This window comes from Brassica napus, chromosome A7 (genome assembly GCF_020379485.1).
Source record: "Brassica napus cultivar Da-Ae chromosome A7, Da-Ae, whole genome shotgun sequence".
In the NCBI taxonomy this organism is placed as follows: domain Eukaryota; kingdom Viridiplantae; phylum Streptophyta; class Magnoliopsida; order Brassicales; family Brassicaceae; genus Brassica; species Brassica napus.
In genome coordinates, this window is record NC_063440.1 from 9,077,514 (window position 1) to 9,099,548 (window position 22,035).

General features: G+C 33.1%; 2 protein-coding genes across 3 annotated transcripts; one reads left to right on the plus strand and one right to left on the minus strand.

Moving 5' to 3' along the window:
* The first annotated feature begins 11,849 nt into the window (after positions 1-11,849).
* LOC125576445 (phosphate transporter PHO1-like) lies at positions 11,850-17,878 on the plus strand. Of its 2 annotated transcripts, none has more exons than XM_048736570.1 (15): positions 11,850-12,234; positions 13,480-13,569; positions 13,906-14,131; positions 14,721-15,069; positions 15,169-15,217; positions 15,343-15,414; positions 15,524-15,653; positions 15,795-15,915; positions 16,040-16,289; positions 16,366-16,470; positions 16,549-16,593; positions 16,692-16,844; positions 16,929-17,207; positions 17,306-17,442; positions 17,528-17,878. In XM_048736570.1, the coding sequence occupies exons 1-15, from the start codon at positions 11,986-11,988 to the stop codon at positions 17,616-17,618; spliced, it is 2,346 nt and encodes a 781-aa protein (XP_048592527.1). In that variant the 5' UTR covers positions 11,850-11,985; the 3' UTR covers positions 17,619-17,878. The 2 variants fall into 2 exon arrangements, with proteins under 2 accessions (XP_048592527.1, XP_048592526.1); XM_048736569.1 differs by having other exon boundaries at positions 11,851-12,234; positions 14,712-15,069.
* Positions 17,879-18,135: 257 nt separating this feature from the next.
* Positions 18,136-21,595, minus strand: LOC106357885 (long-chain-alcohol oxidase FAO3). Its single transcript, XM_013797599.3, has 3 exons — positions 21,323-21,595; positions 20,737-21,009; positions 18,136-20,064 (listed from the first exon to the last, which is right to left on the minus strand). Exons 1-3 carry the CDS (start codon positions 21,527-21,529, stop codon positions 18,307-18,309), a joined length of 2,238 nt encoding a protein of 745 aa, XP_013653053.2. The 5' UTR covers positions 21,530-21,595; the 3' UTR covers positions 18,136-18,306.
* Positions 21,596-22,035: the final 440 nt, after the last annotated feature.

A 22,035-nucleotide genomic window follows, 5' to 3' on the forward strand; every position in this document is an offset into this window, starting at 1 on the left:
TTTAGAACTATAGAAAGAATCAAGAATTACTATAATTAAATCCACACACTAGTAAAATTAAAGCTAAACAAACCTTATTATTATTTTGACTTGCCTCCCATTTTCAAAAAGAAAAAATAACATATTTTTTTTTTTAAATTCATCAGTAAGAAATAATATTGACCTGTATATATATTCTTTTAGTTTTGAGTAACGATTTGTATATATGCTTCTAGCATTTTGTTTTGTGGTAGATTTTTCATCTCTTTCTACTACTAGTATTTTTGTAATTTTCTGCCAAAAATCAAAATTGATAATACAATTTTATATTTTTCACCCAAAAAGTTAGGCATTTAGCTACTTTATTTGCTAATGATGGGAAACCGTAGAAATTGTGCACCCTGTGGTTCGTGGATGATGAGCAACCAGTTAACACTATTTGGATAGCAATAATGGTAGGAAAATTTATGCGCCTATGACGCTATATCTAAGTTTAGTTTATGAATTTTATTTAGTTTATGAATATACCATCTCAATTTGCAATATCATTTCATAATGGGCAATACCACTTTATAATAATCTATAAACCATTAACCTTTAAATTAATTTAGTGTTACCATTTAGTGAATTTTCTGCTTCAGTGATGCAGTCATGCAGAGAGATATTTTGATATACTCTAGATATCTTAATTATCTAGATTATTATTTATTCTGGTTTTTATCTTAATTAGTTATAATTATTTTAAAGATATTTCAGGTTATTTGGTTTTCATATAAATAGGTATTTTATTCCAAGAATTGTATTTAGTTATTGATCAATTAATAAAATTGAGAGATTTCTTTTTATTTTTTGTTTTCGATAGATTTAAGAAGATTTCAACGAATTTAACAAGGTTTAGTTTATTCGGAAATTCTTATACTAAAAAAATATCTTTGTGTTATCGTAGTTTCCACTACATCATTCAGCCACTTATGAAATGAGATATTAACTCTTACCATTACTAGGTCCTTGTCCGCGCTACGCGCGGATAGTATTTTGATTTTTTTTTCATATTTTTGTACTATTATATCAATTGTTTATTTTTATAAAATGTTATGTTTTTACTGTAAATTTGAAATTAAAAATCTAATTTTCCTTTACTGTAAAGTAAGTTAATTTTTTTGAATCTTACCACAACACATTATACATGAAGAGAATATAGTTGGTCTTATATTCTTATTTGATGTAATATTGAAAATTTTGATGGTTTGTTTAAATAATTTTTTTAAATTATATATTTTAGGATTGATTTTCGTGACTATAATCTATAATTGTCTAAAAAAAATTGTTTGTCCCATATAGATATCCACATAAATATGGACTTCTGATAAATTTGTTCATTGGGATATTTAGTTTCACTTTCAACTTTATTCTCTTTTTTGGCACCCTCATGCTAGCTTGTGGGACTAGCCAACTTGGTGCAAAAGGGTTTACAAAAGCTTATCGAGATGCGCGTGATCACACCTTTTGCTAGGCTATTCGTACGGAATTTTAAAGATCTAGGAATATAAGTAATAGAAAGTTCAGAAAATTCTTTGGATACAACCTGTATTTCGTCGAGCTCCGAGTCCAACGCATGCCAATCTTCCTCCTTTTGAATGAGTATAACCAGTTGTTCACAGTCGATTGAAAGACCATCTCTCTGTGTCCAAACTTCAGTATCACTTGCATTGCCCATAGCAAACCTTCAGCTTCCGCTTGCAGTGGTGATTTGGTGCGTGTATATCGGCCCTTGCTCCAAACAGCATTGGAAAGTCACCATCCATTAACACAAAGCCAACTCTAGATATGTCTCTTTTATTTATCCAGGATGTCTAGCAGAAGCGTTTCTTTGCGGATGAACAGTTGTGTCCGTTACCTCAACTCCCATATCAATCTCCATAATCTCGTCTATATGTTGAGCTATCCTCCAACACTCTACTTCAATTTTATTCGCTAATGGGAAAGACATAATTTCTACGACACTATTAATGATTGTTTTTTTGTAACACAGATACGGCAAAATTATGTTTTATTTAACAAAACTCCTATTTTAATTTTGTATTAAAGAATCAATCATATTTTATATTATCCATAATTTTAGTAAATTTGCTTATTTTTCATGTTTTTATTTGGTTTTAGCTAAATCATTGATTTATTATTTATTTTTAGCTAAGTCACTAATTTATTAATTTAAAAAATACCCTTAATTAATATTTTATATATATATATTAAAAATGAATTTTATTTTAGGAATATTAAATTTCTATTTTATATTAAAATTTAGTTAGTTTTTCTTATTTGTCATATTTTATTAGGTTTTAGACTTTTAGATAGGTTATTGATTTATTATTAATTTCTAACTGATTCGCTAATGTGTTAATTAAAACAATACCTTTAATGAATTTTATATATAATTAAAAACAAATTTTATTTTAATCATATAAAATTTATATGTTATATTAATATTAAATAATTGATTCTAAAATAATATAATAAAATTATCAAAAATTTTAAAAATAAGATAATTCTTATATATATTTTGTTGCTATCTCAAAACAATATTTTTATTATAAAAGTTAAAAAGATACAAAAAATTATAATTAAATATTATTCAAGAAAACAAATTTATATACAGATATTTTCTAAACTATTTTTAAGATATGAGTGTTTTAAAAAATTTAACACGGGATGTTTAGAACACGAGATTATGCTTATGAGAGAGTGGCTCGGGAATGGGCTTCGAGATGGGTCGAATCTCTGAAAATAGCTTTTTTTGACACTCAAGCTCAGTCCGAATGACATGGCATTTTGGTTGGTTCACAATTTTTTGCCCATGTGGCAGAGCTAAAAAATGAGGGTTTTAGACCCTTTTATATAGTAGGATATTAAAACTGATCTGAGAAGTCGTGTACTAGTTGGTATTTCTTTGTCGCAATTCATTCCTAAACAAGTAGATTTTCTGGTAGGAGCAACTAAACGTTCTAGGTGATTGAGTATGAGATATATGCATTGATGGTTCATACGTTTCAAATCTTTAGTATTGTAATTATAGAGATGGTTGTTAATATTGAAGAAAAGTTTTGATAAATTGGGATTTTACCAGTTTCTAACATTTTTTGAAATTTTTATCTAGTCAAAGTGAATGTTTTAGAGTCATTTAGTTATATATCAAATATTTTCAGGTTTTAGGTCGCTTTAGAAGAAAATAAATCCGTTTTGAGTACAAAGAGCATATTAAAATGCAGAATTATGCATATACGTTATACGTTTAACAATAGAAAAGAAAAAGACTTTCCACCACATGATTAAACTCATTTTTGGCCACGAGATAAATGGTTAGCTTTCATATGCAAGTGCTTTGAGATCCACGCAAAATTATGTTTAGGTGATGATTGTTTAAATGGTTTTTAGATTTTGGTTTTTGCTTTTTAGTTTCTAGTTTTTACATTTTAGTTTTTTATTTTTGGTTTTTGATTTTACAATATATTTTAGATTTTCGATAAACACGATTGGTTATTTAAATTTTAACTTTTATTTTTTTTAGTTTTTGAATTATTTTAGATTTTTGTTATTCTAAAATTGCATGAATGATTTATTTATTTTAAATCTATAAACTATTTAAAAAAAATTTGACTTACAATTTATTTGAAATTTTTTAAATTACTAAAATAATATACCATATTTTCAATAAAATAATACCGATATATTATTAAAAATTTATGTAAATTTACAAGAAAATAAATGTTAAAAATAAAGTTAATTTTATTGATAGATTTAAGAAAATTGTTCTTAATATAAACATAAATTAATTTTATTGAAAAGTCTAGTTATATGTAAATTAATTGTCAATGTTCTTCTTTCTTATTGAACACAGAAAAATAATTGGTGAATTATATGCTAATATTTTCTATTATATTTTTAATAAATAGACAGATTTAAAATGTAGTACACACGGTGACTATATATATATGTAAAAGAAGAGTGATCCTAGATAAATATAAGACAAATTTCTATTATATAAGAATCTCTAAGAAGATTATACAAAATAAGAATAAACTGACGTGAAAAATTGTTAGTAAGTCTTCTAGGTATAACAAAATATAATCATGGACGACTTCAATGTAAGTCGTCGGACAGACGACTTCAATGTAAGTCGTCGGACAGACGACTTCAATGTAAGTCGTCGGACAGACGACTTCAATGTAAGTCGTCGGACGGATTGTTTAGAAAAAAAATTGTTTTATTTTTCAATAGCAAAACTAACCTGAAACGACTTTCATGTAAGTTGTTCTAGGTATAACAAAACATTGATCTTTTTCATTTTCTACTGGACGACTTACGTGTAAAGTCGTCCTGGAAAAGTCAAATTTTTGACACAATCCGGTCAAATGCAAAACGAATCCGTTTACCCTAGACAATTTACATGGAAGTCATCTCGAATTTTTTTTTAACAAACAAAGATTGACGACTTCCATGGAAGTTATCTATAAAAACACATTTAAAAGTCAATTACAAAACTAACATCTGCATTGACCATAAGACTTCCACGTAAGTCGTCTACAGCCAGAAGACTTACATGTAAGTCATATGGACGAACAGATCTTGGAAAAAAAAACTGATTTCATAGTTTCAACCAGTGAAATAACTTGTTTAGCACACATAAATCTTCTCCAAGAACACAAAATATCAAAAAAAAAAAGTGACCCACCAAGAATCGTAAGCTTCAATGGCTCTATGAACTATAAAAAATTTAGAATCAAAACCTTGGGTTTTTTGGATGAATATGGAGAGAAAGTGAAAGAGATATTGTTTTTAGTTCATAATAATTGAGAAAGAAAGAGTGTAAATCAATTTTTAGGTGCATTAAGAGCTTCAAATTAGTTGTTCATGGTGGTTGGTGTATTGATGGCAATGACAATATTGTGAGTACTTGAGGAAGATGAAGGTGATAGAGTAAAATATGCATTTTCGAAAAAAGAAAAAAAAAAGTGATGCATTTTCGTGAATAATCTGAATTTTGGGGTGAAAGAGGCAAGTCAAAGTTCTAAAAAAACATGGGTTAGTTTTATGTTTGACTTCAAGTTTTAAGTCATATTTGCAAAAATCCCGCATTTAAATGGAACTTCTAAAACCGATTTTTCTTGTCCCACTTTTTTTAAAAGGATTTTTCTTGTTCCACGTTGGATATGTTTTCTAATTTACATTCATTAATCTGGAGAAATTGCAGTTTTGGGACTCAAATTTCTGGACTTTTTGAAGTAAAAACATTATTAAGCATTTTAGTTAGCCATCAGATAAAATAGGTTTCCATTAAATGATGGATAATTCTTTTAAATATACCATTTTCAAGTTTTGATCACAAAAATAGACCACAAGGAGGAAAATTACCAAAATATTTCATTTAATGGGTAAAAGGACCCTAATTCCCTAGATATATAAAAAAAATTAAAAAAAGTAAAAAAAATATTTTTTTATAGTTTTAGATTATATGTTTTCAAATTCAAACTTTTTTATAAATTTTTTTTTCAAATTTTCTTTTTGTAATTCAAAAATAATTTTTGAAACTATTTTTAAAATTTTTATTTTAAAATTTTTAATATTTATTTTTTTATTTTATAAAATTTTAAATCTCAATCACAAATCCCACTCCTTAACTCTAAATCCTAAAGTTTGGATTAGTTAACCATATGGATATAAGTATATATTTACCTCTTTAATGAAATATTTTGGTCATTTTGATCCTTAGAGTCTATGGCTCCGAATGGTGACTGGTTGAGCGATGCGGAACAAGTGGTTTAATTGCGGTGCGGTTCTAACAGTTATAAAAATGTATAGATATAGAGTATATATAGAGATTTTTGTTACTGTTAGCTGCGGGGCGGAAAGCTGATTACCATTCGAAGCCTATATTTGTGACATAAACTTTATTAGTGATATCCTAGGGTATTCTCCTTATATGATTATGGAATGTGATAAATGTAATGGTAGTGAAATTTTATTTTCAGATTTATATATATTCTCTTCTACATGCTGATTGTTGATTATAATGTACTTGACTATGAAAGATTTGAAACCTTGAAATTTTGAAATCAATAAATAAATGATTTGATTTATCTCATTATAAGTACGTACATGGTTTGTTATATAAAAAATCATTGATAGATAGTTGAATTTTCTTTGTTTTTTTTTTTTTGCACATTTTCTGTTGCATCGATATCGATTTCTAATGTGTATCTACGATTATTAATGAAGTGTAATATTGACTAATTCAAATATTTAACCTATTACAGTAATCAGTAAATAGAAAAATATTCTATCTTAATTTTGTTCCATACAAAAAGGGTATATTGCTTCTTGTATATAGTTATGAACTACACGTATGGATTACGCCATACATCAATACAACAAAGAAGCGAAGTAAGAGATAAGCTCCGATATAGATTTTATATTTTGTTGTTCCACGTCACTGGTCATGGAGAGACCACCTTTGCTTCCACGAGTTGTACCACTTCACAAGTCTCATAACTATTCTACCACGACTCTATACTACTTTCCATAAATATTTAACTAAGTTTGAAAAAAAAGTGAAGTAAAAGAGGATTTCACAGCTCGTTCGTGGTGGCGGGATTGTTGAGGATCCGTATTTTAGAGCACTAACTGGTAGAATTTCGGTTCAATATCCTATCCAAGCAAATTTGATGCACGTGTGGCCGCTTATATTCTTAGGCTTCGATCCAGAAGATGTTCCCCACACGATTTACGGGAAACTCCTAGCGCTCACCCTCGGAAAAAATCGGGCTTGACCACCTGCGCCAGTCCAAAGAACATTCTTTAGAATGAACCCATTGTACGGTAGCTTGTTAGTGTGGACTAGGGTAACTGTATAGTTAGTTGCATACAGTTACATTTACATACTTGCTCTTGTTACATCTGTCAGTTTGACTCTTAACTATTAGTCTACTACAAATATAATTTATAACTTCCCTTCTTGAGTTGTGAAAAAGAGATCAAAGTGTAACTAATATTAGTGATATGCTTTGATAAAATTTAATGTTAAAAATAATGGAAGACGGGTTTAACGTAGATAATTTATTGTGAAAATGTTTTTTGGTCGACAATTTCATATTACATGCATCAGTCACTAATTTGATGCATTCCGTAAGGACTATATATGGTTGCCGTGGTTTTCTTTTGTCCGTATTTGTGTTTGGCTTTACGCTTTTGTTTTATAATAATGTGAAAATGTGTATACTTTCAAAGACATAAGCTTTAAAGATTGTATGATCACACAATAAAGAATAATCATTAAAGAAATAACTCAAAATCTTAAGCTCTAACAATCAGTTTCTAAAACTCAAAAGTTCATGCCAGATCAGAATTCAGCATCTTCTTATATAGAGATATAATTTCCTAAACACATTAGTAAAACCTATTGTCCTAAACATATATCGATTAGGATTAGTGTAACTTGGATCCCAAGTTAACTTCAAGATTATTGACAAATTCTCCCCCTTAATCTTGAAGTTAACTATTTCTTGAACTCCAACAAGTTCTCTCATCTCTTTGAATTTGATTCTACCAAGTGCTTTAGTAAGACTGTTAACCTTTTGTTCATTGCCCGGAATATGTTGGACGTCCACTTGATTGTTTTCAATGCATTCTCTTATGAAGTGATGACGCTATATATGCTTGCTTCGAGCATGAATACATGATTCCTTGTGAGTGATATTGCAGATTTGTTGTCGAGATGAATCACTACTCTTTTGCACGGTTTCTCGGTTACTTCTTCTAGGATTTCTTGGAGCCATATATCTTGTTTGGCAGCTTCAGTCGCAGCCACAAACTCTGCTTCACACGAGGATAGAGCCACAGTTTCTTGTTTTTGAGAACACCAAGAAATCGGACACTCACTCAAATAAAATATGTATCATGTGGTGTTGCTTCCATCATCTTCATCAATGTTATGGCTTGAATCACTGTATCCAATCAACTCGAGTTTATCCACTCATTTGAATACGAAACCAGGCGAGACAGAGCCCTTTAAATACCTTAGTATTTGTTTTAATGCTGCACCATGAGACACCTTTGGATCATGCATATATCTGCTCAGTAACCCGACACAAAACACAATGTCTGGCCTTGTGTGTATAAAATAGCGCAAGCACCCGATGTTCTTTCGATACTCCTTCTCGTTTATGCTCTGTTCTTACTGGCTTTTGATTAGTTTCAACCCAAATCCCATTGGAACGTGCACTGCATTACACTCATCCATGCCGGTTTTACTCAATATCTTTCTAGCATATATTTCTTGCTTCAATGTTATCCTTTCTTTGTGTTGAAACACTTCAATACCTAGATAATAAGTTAGTAGGCCGAGGTCATGTCAAAATTTGCATTCATTTCTTGCTTGAACTCACGTATGACGTCTAGATCCGAGCGGGTAACAAGTAAATCATCAACATATACTGCCACCAAAAGAGTTTGATCTCGTACTTTCGGTATAAGGAAGGTTCCTTGGAGCATTTTTCAAACTTTAGTTATCGGAGAACACAGTTAAGCTTCCCATTCCATGCTCTTGGTGCCTGTTTTAAACTATACAAAGATTTTTGAAGTTTGTATACCTTATCCTCACTTCCTTTAATCTTGAACCCTTCTGGTTGGCTTACGTAAACTTCTTCCTTCAAGTCTTCATGAAGAAAAGCGGTCTTGACGTCTAAGTGGTGAATTTTTTCTTTCTGTTTGATGATGCTAGAGCAATGATAAATCGTACATTTTCCATACGCGCAACGGGAGCAAAACCTTTTTCAGAATCTATGCCATGTCGTTGAATGTAGCCTTTAGCCACTAATCTCGACTTATGTTTGTTTATGCTCCCATCAGAATTGCGTTTGATATTTAATATCCACTTCAGACCAATCGTCTTTGCTCCTTTTGGTAACTCGACCAGGCTCCATGTGTTGCTTTTAACGATTGATTTTATCTCACTAGCACATGCATCTCGCTATACCTTCTCTTCCATGGTTCCTCATTCAACAATAGTAATAGACATTCTCCTTCTTTGGCAGAAAGATGTATGTAATAATCTAGATATCATGGTTTTTTACTTAGTCTTGTTGATCTTCTTACTTGTACTTGCTCTGTTTCTTCTTCGATGTTTGTTGGAGAATTATCGAATTTGTTATCCTCTCCTTCTTCATTATCGTTGGTATTATCTGCCTCTGGTTCTTTGATATTATCTTTTATGCCTTGATTCCCATAGACACTGAAAGTGACTTTTAACTGCCTTAGAGTATCTACAACAATCACACCAAATTTGGTGTTAAAATTACACCAAATTTGGTGTTTTGGTGTTATAATTTTTTGTCATCTCCAACAATGACACTAAATTTTACACCAATAGTAATATTATATATTATTTGATGTTTTCAATTTTTTTATTGTATATTATTTTTAATTGATAAATAATTATTTTATCACATTTATATTATTATTTATTTTTTCTTACTTGTAAATGATGATGAATGATAATAGTCAATTAGTCATTTAGTGATTTATTTTGAAAATAAGAACAAAAAATAAAAATTTAGTATTTTAATTATGTAAAAATAAATTTAAAATAAAAATAATACAATATATTAATGTTTAAATTACAAATTGAATAATAATTGAACTATATTATTAAATGAAACATAATAAAATATACATTTTAAAGATTTGGTGTGATGAATAGTGTTACACTAAATTTGGTGTAACACTATTTACATTACACCAAATTACACCAAATTTGGTTGGATGGTGTCAAATTTGGTGTCTTGTTGGAGATGAAACCGCACCAAATTTGGTGTTTTGGTGTCTTGTTGGAGATGACCTTAGTTTCTCCATGGTTTCGTGATCAAGAAGGTTTCTCCACTTCCATCTTCTATCTTCTTCGAAAATGACATCTCTGCTAACTATGATTTTTCTACTCACAGGATCAAACATCCTATATGTCTTCGAGTCGGGTTCAATTCCTAGATGCACAAGAATTTGGGTTCTGCCGTCAAGCTTCTTTACGTGTCTTGCCTCAGTCTTGGTGTATCCGATATCCAAACACTCGTAAGTGTTTTATGCTTGGTTTTCTTCCTTTGTATGCTTCATACGAAGTTTGTGACGCCAATGTTTTTGTTGCAACTCTTTTTATCAAATATGTTGAGTGACGTATGGCTTATCCCCAAAGATAGTTTGGTACCTCCATGTGTTTGAGAATACTTCTTGTCATCTCTAACAACGTTCTATTTCGCTTCTCCACCGCTCTGCTTTGTTGAGGCATGTATGGAGCAGCTAAGTAGGATTCCATATAACTCGCAAAAACTACTGAATTCAATGCTTGTAAACTTTTACCCTCTATTTTTTCTAAACGTTTTTTATTGTTGCATTCGTCTCCTTCTCTACTATTGCTTTGAAACGTTTGACAATCAATCTCTAAAATTCAGAAGTTCATGCCACAACTCAGTATCTTTTTATATAGAGATTTAATTTTCTAAACACATTAGTAAAACCTATTGTCCTAAACACATCTCGATTAGGATTAGTGTAACTTGGATCCTAAGTTAACTTCAATATTATTACCAACAAAAGAAATCCATAACTTTTGTATTTTATAAATTTCACAAAATGTAAACACATGGAACTTTTTAGGCTCTGACTAGTGACCATTTTAGAAACCCTAAGAACAAATATGAAAGGAATGAAGAAGAATAAAATAATAAAAATGAGTGGAAATGATTGTTTTTTCCTAAATATATAGTTAGAAATAATTTTATTTTATTATTCTCTAAAAAAAGAATGAAGAAGAATGGAAAGGAAAATTAATCCCTTATGAATGGTGTAATTTTACAGGAACAAAAAGTGTTTATACATGTGAATATAATAACATAGATTACCTAAATGCAGCTTCAGTGACATTGGAATATTTATATATTTGAATAGAAATGAAATTTTGTTCAGTCAAAACTATAAACTAATCTTGAAACATTTATAATTGTTATGTAAGGTTTGTAGTGCTAATCGTTTGGTACTCGATTAACAAAACAACACTATTGGAACACAGCCCCTAGGTTAATGTGTTACGATTCATATAAAAAGCTACTTGTTACACGTAATATTACATCATGGATCATATTATAGATGGAGAGATTCATATGTCTAAGGACATCATTAATCGTGATCTTTTAACCGGGGTTTTTAATTCATGATTTGACATTTTTTTATTTTTTTTACATTTTTTGGTCAAAAGACGGCTCTTGTATCTCTTATTTAAAAGACGATTCTTAACTTTTTTTAGTTAAAATCTAAGAAAAGCTAAGAACCGTCTCTTAGCCGAAGCTAAAAACCCTAGTTAATAGACCGAGGTTAATGATGGTCTAATGTATTTAAATATTATTTTCGAGAAAAATGTGTGCAAGATAAATTAAAGTATGATCATGTTCGAATGCAATAGAAGTGTGTATTTGTGTGTATGATTAGTGACGAGCTGCACTACTCACATCTTTATAATTCCTTAATACTATTGAGTGCGTTATATTCAAATCTATATATACAAGTGAGTGTAATTAAGCTCGCAATAAGGGCCAAGCAATTTAATTAAAAAAATATATATACATTTCCATTTTTCCCCTTTACATTATTTTAATCTCTTTAACAAATCGCATAAAAAGTTAAATCGGCTCGTAGCTGCAAACCATGTGTGTGAAAAAGATACATCTCCATTAGGTAAATTAGTGCGAAAACCAAAAAGAGAAACTCAATTCATCTTCTCTACACGTCTATATCTCTCTTTCCCTCTATATATACAAACAATCATCTTTCCCTCTTAATGCCTCTCTTACACATTAAACCACTCTCTCTCTCTCTCTCTTTCTTTCTTTCTCCTTCACGTTTTGATTTCTTCCGAATCACAAGATTAACATATCTTTAATCAAAGGGAAGTCATTATATGCAAAGAGGATGGTGAAGTTCTCCAAGGAGTTAGAGGCTCAACTCATACCGGAGTGGAAAGAGGCCTTTGTTAATTATTGTCTACTAAAAAAACAAATCAAGAAAATCAAAATCTCTCGTAAACCAAAACCGGCTTCTCTTTACCCCATTGCTCATCATCCTTATTGTGGTCTATCTCTGTTCCAGCCGGTTCGCAACTTGGCAAGGACCTTCTCGGATAAACTGTTTTCCTCCTCAGAAACACCAGAGATTCTTGAGGTAATTAATTATCTTTAATCAATGCTCTACTTTAATTCTCTTGAGGAAAACATGCTTGATCCTCCTGTCTGTGGGAATGATTAATTATACTATTAACCAAAAATAAGTAATCGGAATCATGTATAAATGCTCATTGCTGAGAAGATTATTATACTTATTGAAACGGTATGTCTTGGATGTGTGGGAATAGGTAATACTGTAGATTAGTTGTGTTTACTTTACTCATATCTTTAGCTTAGCAAATCTGGAATACGATTTTTGAGAGAACGTAAACGTATTGATTTATATTATTTAAGCGTCATTGTTTTTTGTCTTATGATTGTATGGAGTTTGTGTGTGCATACGTCTTTGTATTTTCCATTCCTATTCTTTTCTCGTCTTTGTTTACGCGTCAGAATTACCGGTTGAGTCTGCTTTGTCTACAGACTGCGCATTAAAAAAAAAAAAATCTGATTTTCACTTCTTATTTTTTAAGAATTGCTTTCGACATTTTTTAAAGTTCTTGAGTAAGATATGTAAATAGTACATATTTGATATGGTTGAGTAAAAAATCAATATGTTAAGTCGTGTAGCGCAAATCGGGAAATCTTTCTAAAGTTTTGTGTGTGTACCTTATACGTAAAATTTACATATATTTGTTTGTCTTATTAGGAAAACTATCATTAAACTCATGACTGAGACCATATATCGTTTCACTTGTTTCCTAAACTTAGAAAAACGGGCTATAAATTAACTATTAAATTTTCGATGCATATATTTTTGCGGAAAATAATTGCTTATTAGACTTTGTTACTCTACATCTTAGAACTTGTGACCGCTAATTCTAAAACAAGATGGGTTTTTCTTCATAGTCTCGCGAAACAAGGAAGCGAAAAACGGTTGTGAAGATTGTGATATCTCACGAAACCATCGTGACGAAAAAATATATAAAGACATAACAAACTCACAAGTCACCACCCTCATAAAACATTCAATTCAATGCAATGACACGTATAAGAAAAAAGTCAAAAAAAATATGATATTTACATGGTTTGTTGGGTTAAACTACTTCCCAAAGACGCAAAATGACAGATTGGTTAGATAGGAATGCACGTTCTTTACATCGACCTTTATGTTTTATAGGTCGTTCTATTCTGGTTTGGCTACCCAGACCATTTCAAGTTTGAGTAATAGAATAGCTTTTTGCTGCAAAAAAAAAAACTACATGAAACTTAATATTATTATGTTGTTTTCGCGGATTAACAGGTGAGGAGAAGAAAAAGCTCAGAAAATGGGGATGATGTCGAGGAAATTTACCAAACTGAGCTTGTTCAGTTGTTTTCCGAAGAAGACGAGGTAGTAATTACTATATTTATGTTTGCAAAAAAAAATAATACATATATATAGTTGTTCGTATTAATATTAAGGATTCTTTTTTTTTTGACAAAAGAGCAAGTATTAAGGATTCTTATTTCATACTGTACTACTTTGGAAAAGCATCATCAATACATAAATGGCCTATATATCGCATAAATAGTGTGCTTTATTGCTACTGCTAGTCTAATAATTAACAGCCACTTTCTGCATCCTAATGAAGATAGTCAAATTAAAACTACTTTTTAGCTTTTATTACGATTAAAATATAATTAATTATTTGATTTAAGTGTCTGACTGCTTTTTGTTATACTTCAGGTTAAAGTCTTCTTCGCAAGATTGGATGAAGAGCTAAACAAAGTGAATCAGTTTCACAAGTCCAAAGAGACAGAATTTGTAGGAAGAGGAGAGAATCTCAAGAAACAGTTAGACATTCTTGCAGAACTCAAACAGATCCTAAGTGATCGGAAGAAGAGAAACCTTTCTGGTTCAAATTCACATCGCTCCTTCAATTCTTCTGCGCGAAACTCTGATTTCTCTGCAGGTCAGTCTTTTTTTAAGGTTTTTAACACAAGTTAGGTCAGATTGAGGGTATTTAGTTAATTACTCATGTTGACATAGACTCTTAAAGGCTGCCATTTATATTATCTGAGTTATGCTGTACCCATTAGAAACCACAAAAGTGCATGTCCTAAAGGCCGATTTACGTAGTGCGGCTAGTAAAAAGAAAACCAGGTTTATTTAATGTCCTAAACCAAAATATATATTTTCGTATGATTTTTCACACAGGATATAAATATTGGCTATTGAAATGACAACGTTTGTTATAACTTATAATTGCAAAACTCGAAGAGGCAAAAATAATGAAAGATTTTTAATACTAGTTTTAAGCTTTTATGTCGACGCATATTCAATGGCCGACAAGAACATGAGAACACAAATCGACTCTATACGTAAACAGAAAAATTGGTTGGAAGAAAATAAGACTGGACCGACAAAAGATGATCTCTACGTGAAAAGATTGACAAATAAAAACTATTCTTCTCTTTAATTAGAGCTTGTGTCTTTTGTTGTTAGGTAACAAAACATGTAAATGCTTTATTTTTTACGTGTTTTCTTTTTAGGGTCTCCAGGAGAATTAAGTGAGACACAAAGTGAAACATCAAGAACTGACGAAATCATAGAGGCATTGGAGAGGAACGGTGTGAATTTCATAAACTCTGCAACGAGGACCAAAACAAAAGGAGGCAAACCCAAAATGTCTCTCCGTGTCGACATTCCAGACGCCGTGGCCGGAGCTGACGGTGGCGGTGCAAGATCCATCGCAACGGCCACATCGGTTCTCTGGGAGGAGCTTGTTAACAACCCGAGAAGCGGCGGAGGGGATTTCATCACCCGGAAGAAGATTCAATGCGCAGAGAAGATGATACGTAAAGCCTTTGTTGAGCTCTACAGAGGTCTTGGCTTGTTGAAGACTTACAGGTATATTCATTACCAATTCAATATCTTACCATTTTAGTGTATTTTATGTCGTGATCATGAGATTTCTAATTCTTGCTTTGATATATTATATTTTCGCAGTTCACTGAATATGATAGCTTTTACAAAAATATTGAAGAAATTCGACAAGGTAAAAGCATATATTTATATACTAGCTTTACTCGTTAGTTGACTAGTTACGATGATCAACTAAAATTATTTGAATAAAAGGAGGATTTAGTGCTTAATAATGAACATTAGTTTATGGACCAACAGGTTTCTGGTCAGCAAGCATCATCAAGTTATCTTAAAGTCGTAAAGAGATCGCAATTTACCAGCTCTGATAAGGTATTGTATATGAGTGAAATAAAAGGACTATACATATTTTAATGTCATAGTAAACCACTTTATAAAAATACTAAACATAATTGGTGGTTTTGATTAAAATAAACATAAGGTGGTAAGACTCATGGACGAAGTGGAGTCCATATTCACAAAGCACTTCGCAAACAGTGACAGGAAAAAGGCCATGAAATTCTTGAGACCCCACCAGCAGAAAGATTCTCACATGGTCACTTTCTTTGTTGGTACTATTCTGAATTTTCTCTTTGTTTTTACCCCTTTTATTATTTATGTTATATATAAGGGATGTTCCAACATGAATAAACCCAAAAAAACATTCCACCGTGAATTGTGTTAACAAAATGAAACTGTGTTCTTTGTTGCAGGATTATTCACAGGTTGCTTTGTCTCATTGTTTAGTATTTACATAATACTAGCCCATCTTTCTGGAATATTCACGTCTGGTGCTCAAGTTTCATATATGGAGACTGTTTATCCTGTTTTCAGGTATTTTACTTATACTTTTATATGGTTAATTAAAGAACACATGATTTATCTACTAAATAACTCAATAATTAGAAAATTGTGTTACTATTTTGATAATTTGATTTATTTATTTTTTGTAACGCAGTGTTTTTGCGTTGCTGAGTCTGCACATGTTCATGTACGGATGCAATCTGTTTATGTGGAAGAGCACGAGGATAAACTACACGTTTATATTCGAGTTCTCACCAACCACAGCGTTGCGTTACCGAGATGCGTTTCTCATGGGAACAACGTTTATGACCGCAGTCGTGGGTGCTATGGTCATCCATCTCATCCTCCGTGCCGCCGGTTTCTCGGCCAACCAAGTCGATACAATTCCTGGCGTCCTCCTCCTGGTAAAATCAATTAGTTACTTAATTATCATATAAACATGTTTCAACCCCAATCGCTAATTTTTTGGGTGTATGACAGATATTCATTTGTGTGTTGATATGCCCCTTCGACGCATTTTATCGGCCAACAAGATTCTGCTTCATTCGAATATTACGGAACATCGTTTGCTCACCTTTCTACAAGGTATATATAACTGGAGATGTCTTGGTTACTTCCACCACAGGAACTTGATTTTTAAAAATGGGTTTTTGTACAAAACAGGTTTTGATGGTTGACTTTTTCATGGCTGATCAACTTACTAGCCAGGTAATCAACTGATTCAACTTCAATTAGTGGTGATTAAACAGAAATTAGTTGATAATTAACCCACTAATCGTGTTCTGACTTATTTATGTTCAATTCAGATTCCTTTGCTGAGACATTTAGAGTCAACTGCGTGTTACTTCATGGCTCAAAGCTTTCGAACACACGAATACAATACCTGCAAAAACGGAAGAATCTACAGAGAACTTGCTTATTTAATCTCTTTCTCACCTTACTTCTGGCGTGCCATGCAAGTAAGCTCATTTAGGTTTTTTCGTTCTTTTAAATCAAATCCCTTCCAAACTTTTCATTTCACAGTATTGACATATAACTTACAGTGCATAAGGAGATGGTGGGACGAATCAAACACTGACCACTTAGTCAACATGGGGAAATACGTTTCAGCAATGGTTGCAGCCGGAGTCCGCATAACCTATGCAAGAGAAAGCACCAACTTGTGGTTAACCGCCGTGCTTGTGAGCTCAGTGGTGGCCACGCTTTACCAGTTATACTGGGACTTTGTCAAGGATTGGGGTCTTTTAAACCCTAAATCCAAAAATCCATGGCTAAGGGACGATCTTGTTCTCAAGAACAAGAACTTCTACTATTTCTCCATTGTAAGTCAAATTACATACTAATATTTAAACGTCTTTCACAAGTTAAGATGTTGTACTAAATGGTGATAAGCGATGTTTATTTTTGTTATTTTGTTCAGGCGGTGAATTTGGTATTGCGAGTTGCTTGGATCGAAACAATAGTAAGATTCAGGGTCAATCATGTCCAGTCTCATTTGTTAGATTTCTTATTGGCATCCCTCGAAGTCATTCGCCGAGGCCATTGGAACTTTTACAGGTAAAAACTTCACCTAGGTTTTGAACATTTGTCTGTTAAACTTGATTTTAAATGTTATTAACAATGAAATGTGTTTACCTTACAGAGTGGAGAATGAGCATTTGAACAATGTAGGCCACTTTAGGGCAGTGAAGGCCGTACCGTTGCCGTTCCGTGACATGGACTCAGACGATTAAACAAAGATTATTACATTGGAGGGTCTAGTCATGAACCATGGTTCCAGGATATACAGGAAAGCATTTCGGCTTTTGCATTGAATGTAACCATATTGGAGAAAACTTTTGGGGGGAAAACTCCCGAAATGCGTAACCATTTTATCCTTAAAGAACTGGGGACTAATGGATTCTTGATTGTTGGTAGAACTTTCCAAGTGTAAAATGAACAAAGATAATTTAACTTCCCACTTCATATATCAATTTTCTGTTTTTAAGTTCAATTTTTCTTTTCAAATAAAGAATGATGCTTCTATTTGCTAAAGAAACTCAACTTTAAATCTTACTTTAGGCGAAAGTTTAACCACTAACCAAAAAGAAAATGTCACTCACTACATAACACTTTATCACCCAATCTATTGTTTATTGGGAAATTTGCTAAAATACAACAAAAAACTGCTAAAAAAAGGAGAAATTCATGTTTTAATGTCACTTTTAAAAAATCAGTAGATTAGACTCACTCAATCCTTAGCTTATAGCCTTGGCCAATAAAACAAATTTTCACCACAAGTACTAAACAATAATTGTTGGTTATACATTAATTTCACTGTTAAGTGTATAATATTAACTTACCACTATAAGAAAATATTAGTAGACTTACATGAATATTTTTATGCAGGTATGATATACTAGTAAACTGAGACCACATCCTTCAATGAGATAAGCCTGTGGTGGTCATGGACTTTACAATTCTTGTAGAGATGCAATAAGCTGTAGACATAATAGTAATCATAGGATTAACACCAACAGCACTGGGCAACACACTTCCATCGCACACAAACAACCTCTCAGCTTCCCAACTCTCTCCATTCAAATCTAACGCACCTTCTTTCTCATCTTCACCTATTCTGCAGCTTCCCATCTGATGAGCTGAGCTATACACACCCCATTTCTCGGTCATCGCCTTTGGCCCTTCCTCTGCACTCACCGAGTCCAAAAACTCCTCTATAGACTTCTCATCAACCCCTTTGCATACCAGTTTCTGCCCGTCGCTTCTGTGAGTACCCACTTCCTCTGCTCCAGCTGCAATGAGTATCCTCAACGACTGTCTAAGCCCTGCTCTGAGATTCTCTTTATCGGTTTTATCCACAACGTAGCTTATCCTGCCTTCGGTTTTCACCTCTCCTGACCCGCGATCTCTAACTATCGTTATGAGATTCGCGGTTCTTGAGTATCTTGACATTCTCTTCTTCATGTCGACCCCTGAGGTCCAAGGACATAGCACCGAGAATGAGGCTGGTCCTAGCGCTGGCGTCTCTATGATGGCTCTAACTTCTGAATCTTCTGATAACACTTTGCTCATTGATGTTATGATCCCACCTTCGTAGGACTTCCCCTTGAAGTTGGAACTAGAAGATTCCTTGTCCGAGAAGTAACCCCACGCCATTAGGACAGGATGTAAGTGAAGGTTCTTACCGATATGTCGGTTTCTCAACCCGCTAGAGATCATCAACGGAGGTGTAAGAAGAGAACCCGCCGCGGAAACCGTCACTTTAGCTTCGATCTTGATCTTCTTGGCTATGTTTCCGTTTAAAGATTTAGACAACACTCCCAAACATTTCATCTTCTTGCCTCCTCGGTTCTTATTACCGTTCTTTTCGAGTATGAACCTCTCCGCTTTACATCCAGTTAAAACCACAGCTCCGTGACTCACAGCGTCGACAAGCCACGTCCTGTCGCTTCCTTTCTTCTCTCCCTGTCTGCATCCATACCCGCAAGACCCGCAGTAATGCTTCTCCGAGGAGTTACGTGCGACGTTTTGGACATTGATACCGAGATTCTCGCAGCCTTTCCTCAGAACCTGGTTCTGAAAACCCTCCTTTTCACAAGTCTCCGTGACACCCATCCTCTTCCATACTAAGTCCATAGCAGAAACGTATTCTTTGGTGCCGAAGAGAGGTATCTTGTGATCTTCAGACCATTCTTGAAGAACTGACTTGGGCGTTTTGATACACGCAGACCAGTTCACAGCAGATCCACCTCCTACAGTTGCACCAGCCAAGATCATGAGACATCCATCGATGCTTGGGAGGATCCCTCCGTTCTCATATAGTTTCTCCATGCCATGACCTTCAAAAGGAGGATAGTCTGACTCTGTATAGTAGCTTCCTTTCTCCATGACAATCACTTTCAGACCGGCTTTTGCTAGCACAGAAGCTGCTACGCCTCCTCCTGAACCGGATCCGACCACCACAGCGTCGCATTTGATCCTGATGGCATCGTGGTCTGTGTCTGCTTCTAGGCCCTTTTGAGTAAGTGACTCGAGGAGAGTTTGTTCTGTTTCTTTCATGGTCTCCACCACCCCTTTCTCGAGAGGTCTTTCTTTTCGAGTTTCAGAAGGTTTGTTCTCATCGAGGTTTACGCGGTAACCTATGGCTTCCCATGCAGGGTTCTCGCCATTTGAACTAACCTACACAAAAGCAACGGCAAGTTCAGTAAATCTTGAAGATTTTTATATAGGTAGCTCTTTTATAGCAATACAGTAAAAATCATATTGAAATATAAAGATTTTTAATACAGATTTCCTGATTTTCAGGTTCTTTTGTTTTATGTATAGTAACCAAAGTGAAGATAATCTGTATAAATCAGTTTGGTGGGGGATTAGTTCTAGGTTTTTTGGATTATGTGTAGTAGACAATGTGTAAAAGTAAAAGATAAGCTCTATATATATCTGTTTGGTTAGGTTTAGGTAAAGTGTTTTCAGATCTTTTGGAACTTCTTGTTTATCTTGATGGGACTTCAGATTGGTTAAATCCAAATTGAACACAAGTGACCAGGTCCGTCCTGAATTTTAAGGACCATAACCATTTTAAGGTAAATTTAAATAATTTTTTTTCACTTTAGAATTTAGAATCATAATACATGTGTATATTATTAGCTTTTAAAATTTAGAAGCCAAAGCTAATGTTTCATCAGAATGTTTCAGTCTCCACTATCCCTTAGACCGGCTCCGAACACAAGTATCAACTTTAATGTAGACGAAGGCAGCTCTAATAGGAGTATATTTTAGCTTTTAAATACAAGTAATCTTTGTGACTCGGACAAATCATGTAGTGAAAAAAACAGAGGATATGAGACATACCCGAGAGAAGAAACAGAAGAGGAAGGCAACTTTAATGTAGACGAAGGCAGCTCTAATAGGAGTCAAGAACCAGTTTCTGAATTGTTTCTGAAGAACTCTTTCCCTCTTCTCCAACGTTAGCTCGCTGAATTTTTCGACAAAAGGCCAGCTCGAGACCAAACACTCCGTTCCACAAATGAGTAACGTCCCAAGCCGAGTAGCAAGCAGGAACAAGACTAGTCTAGTTGCAAGGTAAGCTTCCATCGTCCCTCGTTTAATGATCAAGTCAATGGTCTGCATCCAACAACCAAAGCCTTTGAATTTTACACAAAATACTTTGACTTCTCTCTAAATGTAACCAAACGAAAATGAAGCTGAATCTTTCTCGTTTACTGTTTGTGTCTAAAAACTTTGCAAGAAAATCTTCTAAAAATCGAAAATATTTTTATAACGCAATAATATTATTTAAAATATACATATATTCTCATTATATGTTAACAATGCGTTTGAATTAGCCTACGTTTTTAGTATTAAAAACCAAAAGTTTGACAATTTGAGCATTTAGAACTTTGACAATTTGATCAATAAAAAGAGAAAGTGCATGTACCTGGCGAGCGACGGGAGTCTGAGACCCGCAAGTTGTGTAAAATGACCGGAGAGCCTCTTTGTTCGGGTGGTGATCATCTTCGCCAAGAAGTTCTTCAGGATGAGGCACTGGAGGCAAGACGGCTTCGCAGAAGCTGGCTAGGGACTCCATCTCTGCCGCCGTGACTTCCCGGTGGCCAAAGTTTCTAGCGTCTGTGTGGTTACCCATCACCTTCTAATTCCCTTAAATTGTGTAAAATCTGGGAGAAGATACTTGAGTTTCTAAGAGGAAGAAGCTCCACATATATATATATAGATGTAGATACAGCTGTCTGCAAAAGTAAGAAACAAATAATGCAAAATTGCAAGATAAACCCGTTTTTTTTTTCAAATGCAAATAATGCGAAACTGAGAATAAAAAATAAATATCTTTCACGATTATTTATTTGTCGTATTGTAAACAGTATATTTATTTTCCTAGCACGACAATTTGTCGTATTGATAATTTCGATCATTATTCACGTTTTACAAAACTGGGCCAGATTTTAATTTTTGGATATGATGCATATCTACCAATATATGTTTTTATTCATGTTGTAGTTGTATGCCAAATTATATAGGTATCACATATAGTTTTAGTTATCTTTCTTTAGTGTTCTAGGGACAATTAGAAAAGCTAAAGAATGGACTGTTGTTTTATTAAATTAGGAATTAGAAGATTTTGGATTTAAGATT

Excerpts from the sequence above, each read along its gene's own strand:
- LOC125576445 (XM_048736569.1), top strand. The coding sequence starts at position 11,986 with ATGGTGAAGTTCTCCAAGGAGTTAGAGGCTCAACTCATACCGGAGTGG. Across the intron at positions 12,235-13,479 it reads AAACACCAGAGATTCTTGAG|GTGAGGAGAAGAAAAAGCTC; the intron begins GTAATTAATTAT and ends GCGGATTAACAG. Across the intron at positions 15,654-15,794 it reads CATGGTCACTTTCTTTGTTG|GATTATTCACAGGTTGCTTT; the intron begins GTACTATTCTGA and ends TCTTTGTTGCAG.
- LOC106357885 (XM_013797599.3), bottom strand. The coding sequence starts at position 21,529 with ATGGGTAACCACACAGACGCTAGAAACTTTGGCCACCGGGAAGTCACG. Across the intron at positions 21,010-21,322 it reads AGACTCCCGTCGCTCGCCAG|ACCATTGACTTGATCATTAA; the intron begins GTACATGCACTT and ends TGTTGGATGCAG. Across the intron at positions 20,065-20,736 it reads TCTTCTGTTTCTTCTCTCGG|GTTAGTTCAAATGGCGAGAA; the intron begins GTATGTCTCATA and ends GCTTTTGTGTAG.